The sequence below is a fragment of the Odontomachus brunneus genome, unplaced genomic scaffold, assembly GCF_010583005.1.
Source record: "Odontomachus brunneus isolate Ranch 3 - 2012 unplaced genomic scaffold, Obru_v1 Obru_scaffold_031, whole genome shotgun sequence".
In the NCBI taxonomy this organism is placed as follows: domain Eukaryota; kingdom Metazoa; phylum Arthropoda; class Insecta; order Hymenoptera; family Formicidae; genus Odontomachus; species Odontomachus brunneus.
In genome coordinates, this window is record NW_022639481.1 from 40,506 (window position 1) to 46,080 (window position 5,575).

At 50.2% G+C, this 5,575-nt stretch overlaps 2 protein-coding genes across 3 annotated transcripts in view; one reads left to right on the plus strand and one right to left on the minus strand.

Annotated features, from left to right (window-relative positions):
- The window catches only part of LOC116843254 (26S proteasome non-ATPase regulatory subunit 1), a 56,879-nt gene that overhangs the window by 39,685 nt on the left and 11,619 nt on the right, over positions 1 to 5,575 (plus strand). The gene's annotated exons all lie outside the window — the stretch shown is intronic.
- Positions 36 to 5,575, minus strand: part of LOC116843255 (5-hydroxytryptamine receptor 1A) — a 60,505-nt gene continuing 54,965 nt past the window's right edge. For both annotated transcript variants that reach the window (XM_032813529.1, XM_032813527.1), the window contains 2 exons: positions 2,147 to 2,817; positions 36 to 1,350 (listed from right to left, as the gene is read on the minus strand). In XM_032813529.1, coding sequence (XP_032669420.1) covers positions 848 to 1,350; positions 2,147 to 2,817 — 1,174 coding nt within the window. In that variant the 3' untranslated portion in view covers positions 36 to 847. The remainder of the gene's footprint in view (positions 1,351 to 2,146; positions 2,818 to 5,575) is intronic.

Here is a 5,575-nt window from a genome sequence, read left to right on the forward strand (position 1 = left end):
GAGAGAGAGAGAGAGAGAGAGAGAGAGAGAGAGAGAGAGAGAGAGAGAGAGAGAGAGAGAGCGAGCGAAATAGGGGAAGAGGGAGAGAGAAAGAGAGAGATCGAATTTAGTATCGAGTGAGCAATTATTAACGCAAAAATGACTTCTAAACAGACTGCTAAATGATATTTCTTACGTATATCAGCCACGTAAAGACAATATGCGCAATTCTAAGAGATCTCGCAGCACGCAATTTGAATTAAGTTGGGAACAGCCTGAGAACTTTGCAATTAAACATCCTTTCAGGAGACACGCGCAAATTACTCCGAATATAAAATTATCAAAATAGGATAATTTATATAATTTATATCATACATCCTGAAATTATCATTAAACGTCGATATGTGATTACACATAGTAATGTCGATATGTGTTGAGTCGCATGTAAGAGAAGATTATCGTCAAACAATTTTCAGTTCGTTAAAACGATCGTCATTACACGAATGCGAAACGCGTCGATGGGATGATCGACTAACGGGAAGATTCTACTGAGAATTGTTTCGAGCTCGTCAACAATCTCCGTAAAGCTTCATGACTGAAGCTTTGTCCAGCAGATAGCCAATACCCTCCTCTCGAAAGTCCTCGTTACGGCGTCGATAAGAGCGAGCCAATCGCGCGAGTAGAATAGCACCATTCGTTCGAGTTCCTACCTTCGTCCTGTGTCTTTTTTGTGACGTCCTCCGTCGTCTTTGTTAACACATACACACACGCACACAGCAGCCACACACGCAGCCAAACGTATCGCTTCTACTTCCGGTCACGTTCATACCCTACTGATGGCGATCCCCGGTCTCCCGGGGCCCAGGGCCTACCTGGCCGGCCGCCATGCTTGATTGCGATACCTGCACAGCAGCACCTTCTTGAAGGCCTCGCGGAAGACCTTGTTGAAGATGGTGTAGAAGATGGGGTTGACCATGGAGCTGGCGTAGCCGAGCCAGGTAACCAGGTCGTAGAACTTGCGGTCGATCCGCCGCTCACAGTCCGGGCACACGGCCGGCACCAGGTTCAGCACGAAGAAGGGCGCCCACAGGATCACGAAAGTAAAGAACACCACGCCCAACACCTTCGTCGCCTTCTGCTCCAGCCGGATGATCCTGCCGTGGCGGGAGCTGTTGCGCGAGATCACGCTGCTGGTGCGCGAGTGATGGCTGCGAACGCCTGGGCCTGGTCCCCTCAGCAAACTCGGCGACGACGGGTTGCTCTGCTTCAGCGTCAGGCTCGCACCCGTTGCGCCGTTGTGCGCCCGCACCGTTGCCGCGCGTCGCAGCGGCGTCGCCCTCGTGCCGGGCGTCAGCAGGGTCCTGGTGCTGCCTGTGGGCGGAAATTCCGAATTGTGAAATTCCGGGAAGTCTCTCTCTTTCTCTGTCTTTGAGTTTCTTCCTCTATAACTTCGAGGCTCGAGATTCTAGAGATCGTCGCGTAGGTGTTGAATACTGGAAACTAAAAGCCTGCAAACCTGCAAGCACTGAAAGCTTGATGACGTAAGGTGGAGAATATCATCACGATTATAGGAAAATTATTCGCGCCCGCGATCTCTCGGAAGCTTCTCGGGATTTTTCCTAGCAATTTTCAAATCCCACGGATCTCCGACGCGAGGAGGATCTCTCCTCCGGGATTAGTCATGCGAGTCTCAGTTCAGCGATTCTGGCGAGATAAAGAGAAAGAAAAAGAGAGACAGAGAGAGAGAGAGAGAGAGAGAGAGAAAGAGAGGGGAGGGGAGGGAGCTAATGATCGGATGCGCCCGCGACCATGAATCACGTCTTCGAATCTCCCCGCTTTCGCGACCGCAAAAAGAGGGTGATCGAAGCGAAACGCCGAGCAACCCCGTTTCATCCGCCCCCTTGTCCTCCGCCCCAAACCGACCTAACTACTATCGGCAGAACAACCTTCCTTTCTCCCCTGCCCCTTTCTCTCTCCTGCCTCTGTCTTTCTCTCTGTCTCTCTCGTTTCCGCAATTTTTACCGGGACGTTGGCGGCACGCGATGCTCGGGTGAAAGAGAGAAACAGAGAGGGAGAGAGAAAGACAGAGAGCTCTCGGAGGTAATTATCGAGGCTAATCGAAGGCTCGCGTTACGTCACCGTAGGAGAGCCGTTCATCACGACATACCTAGGCTGGAGCCTCGCCTTCCGCCGCGCCACATGACCACGCTGTTCGTCATGGGCAACTGCTCGTAGCCGCCTTTGGCGTTGTGCGCGGATCGGGCGCTGTTGTTTCTACCGAGAGCCGGCAGACCCACTTCCAGGTGCCTGCCGGTGATGGGTTTCACGGTGTCAACCTGTGGACCTGTTTCCGAATTCCTGCCGGGTCTCACAGTGTCGCCCCTTTCCGGATTCTTGTTACCAGCGGGCAGCCTCGTGGTGTCACAGACGGGCTTTACAGAATCGCTCAAGAGGCCCGTCTCCAGGCTCTTGTTGCCGATAGGTTTCATAGTGTCGCTGGAGACGATGACGACCTCGCTGGAAGGCGGCGGTTTCTTCGAGGACTCCCCGAAATAAGGACACGTGCAAGGTGGCGGTAGCGTTATCGGTCCTCCTGGCTTGTTGCTCTCTTGGCACTTCCTGCGCGAGTCGTCCTCGCGATAGGACGACTGCTCGTGGAAGCTGAAGGACCGTTTTCTGGGTGCCTTCGGCGAACCCAACGTCTGGATCGTTCTCTCCACGTGAGCCTCGTTGTAGGTGGACGCTCGTCTTCGGTGCTTCCACGGACTCGGGAACTCTTCCTGCGCCGACAAGCTCGTCCTCGAGCAGGACATGCTGCTGCCCGTGCTCTCCGTGCCTCTGGCGACAGATTGATCGATGTTATTTCTATTATTTTTATCTATTGGAGCTACTTCATTCGGAGGAGATGTATCACGTCCGCTTTGGCGTGTTGATGTTTACCGTCTGCGAGTCGCACGAAGAGTCGCAAACAAACCGGGAAACGGCTGGAACAAATTCGTCTAGATATCTTTTCGCTTTTATTAGTCCCTGCAGTTTCGCGTTTGCCTTTTACTTGCCTCGAGTTCACTTAAGAGCCACCGTCTGTATTTCAACGGGAAACTACGCACGACGTATCTGTATTAAGATAAATGACCTCGGCATTTATTTATATTGTCTCTTCCGCTACAATTTGCCGGGATCTGCCTATCTGACTAACGATTAGCAGAAGACCTGGACGGGGTAATGCCGAGTTGATACGCCGCAATGTGTGCTGTTGCCGCGTGTATGCATGTGTGCGCGCACGCATGTGCGAATGTTTTGTCGAAAGATTAATGCGTCCGGAACTTGTGCGATTATTTCACGTTGAGCGATCTCCTCCCTCCCCTTCTCTCCGCGTTTCATGTAACATCGGCGCAACCGAGCAGGGGAGAAAATGAAAAAAAGAGGGAGAGTATTTGAAAAGCTCTTTACTCGCGACAGAAGCTTTTGTTAGCGATCGTAATGAAATCAAAGATAAAATCTATCTGCATCCGTGGCAGGACAGCGCGAACAGCCTTTCATCGAAAGATTAATTCCCAGAGCCCTTTATTGCTCGGGCGCGAGATAATCCTCTTATTGGCCGATGTGTAATCACCGCTTTTAGCGCGACAAGGAGAGAGAGAAAATATTTGGAAATTTCTGTCGCGCGCGTTCCTGCCTCAAAGGGAATCTGCAAATATCTCGCCGTCAGAAATGCAGCGCACTTCTATTGTTTGACACGCGCCCGGCCCGCCTTTATCACTTGATACGAAATCGGCGCGCGCGAGCGTGCAGCGAGAAAAAAAGAGCGACTGGCAAAAAGACGAAACACGAGAAAAAAAAAGGGGTAAAACAAAAAGAGGGCAACGCGATTGCACCTCTGCATTTAGCGCGGGCGCGTAATTGATCGCGAGATTGGATGAGTTTGCGCGAGCGCGGCAAAAAAATTGCGCCCGCCGCTGCGAATTAAAGGCACGCGAAATGCGCCTGCACCGAGCACTTTTGACGGCCGTTGGATTCACGCCGATCGCCGTTATCGGCCCCCGTTATCGGTCGCCCGCTATTTTCTCGCGCGTTCCCGCGAACGGCCGGCCGCCGCATAAACACCCGTATTTCGGGTATCGGCTGCATCGGGCCAATAATGCAAAATTTGCATTCAGCAAAGAGAGAGGATGAAGACCGACGCGAAAAAAGCGTCGGCGTAATGGCGGTAGAGTCACAAATCGATGAGAGACGCAAATTCACGTTTTTGATAGGAAGAGAACAGATTTCGGGCGGTGACATAATTTGCCGTGAATTAAAGAGGCGGGGGATTAAGCAATAATGAGAGAGGAAGGAGAGAATGTTCGACAATGGTTTTCGGTAGCAGGAATAGAATTCGACGATTGTCTCTCCCGGAGAATTGAGATAAAGTGGCCTCGCGATAACGATTTTCCAGCTGTCCGCTTTGTTATCATTGTCGAAGATTGACAATTTTATCAGCGGTCGGGATGCGTCGAGGTTTTCGGGGATAATCGAGGATGCTTCCGGAAGGAAGAGAAGCGGCCAGATTGTCCTCGGAGTAGATTACGTGCCCGCCGTGACGGCAAATTGAGAAAAATATTGGCCGAGATAGACTGAAGGCGGTTGAAGAGGCGAATGGAATGGGGCAAAAGGAGGCGGCAGGAGGCAGCAGGAGGCGGCAGGAGGCGGATGGAGGGAGAAAAGATTGTCAAAGAGGAAACAGATGTTGTGTTGGAAAATGTTTTGTTAGTAGGCGGGCTTATTCTATTACGCGGTGGCATCTTTCATTCCATTATGACATTATTAATATGCATTTTTATGAAGAGAAATCTTGATTAAATCTTCATTCCTCCCTCAATGAAGATCAATCCACGAAGGCTCTTACTCTCGTGCCACGATTTACATTTATTTATGAATCTGTGCGTGAAACTCTCGCAGAGAATTCATATTTTATATCAATGTGTCAGTTAATATGTTAATTCATGTTCACATTTATTTTCTATTAGCGTTGTTTTGTGTCTCGTTGTTTTATGAAGGATTTCTCTCCCGACTGTGACAGGAGGATGCGTATCTGCATCTCGACGAGCCTCTCCCTCCACTCCCGAATGCACTGTTTCCAAATAATTAACTACCGAAAACGAGCAGATTTCAGTTGAGCCAACTGCGCTCCGGGCGAGAGAAAATGCGCGACAAAATTGTACTCTCAAATTAATTCCAAGTGGACGTAAAAATAGAATTTTAATTTAAAAATTGTGCAGGGGTCGCGAGCTCTCGAGATGAATGGTTATCTCTCTTGGCATTAACCGCCAGAGGCGAAACATCGGGCCCGAATCGGTCGACAAAAACTACTGCGAATCGCGGGACACTCTATATGTGTGGGTGTACATATTAGTTTCGGACATTAAAAAAAACGTAATTTAACTTAAATTATAAAATAACAGTTGACAGAGACAGAGCGAGAGCGAGAGAGAGAGAGAGAGAGAGAGAGAGAGGGGGGGGGGGGAAGAGAGAGGGAGAGAGAGAAAAACACGAGGAGAAGGGCTTTTGTGACGGACTGTGTTTATTTAACTGGAGAAATCGACAAAGAGTGACTCTC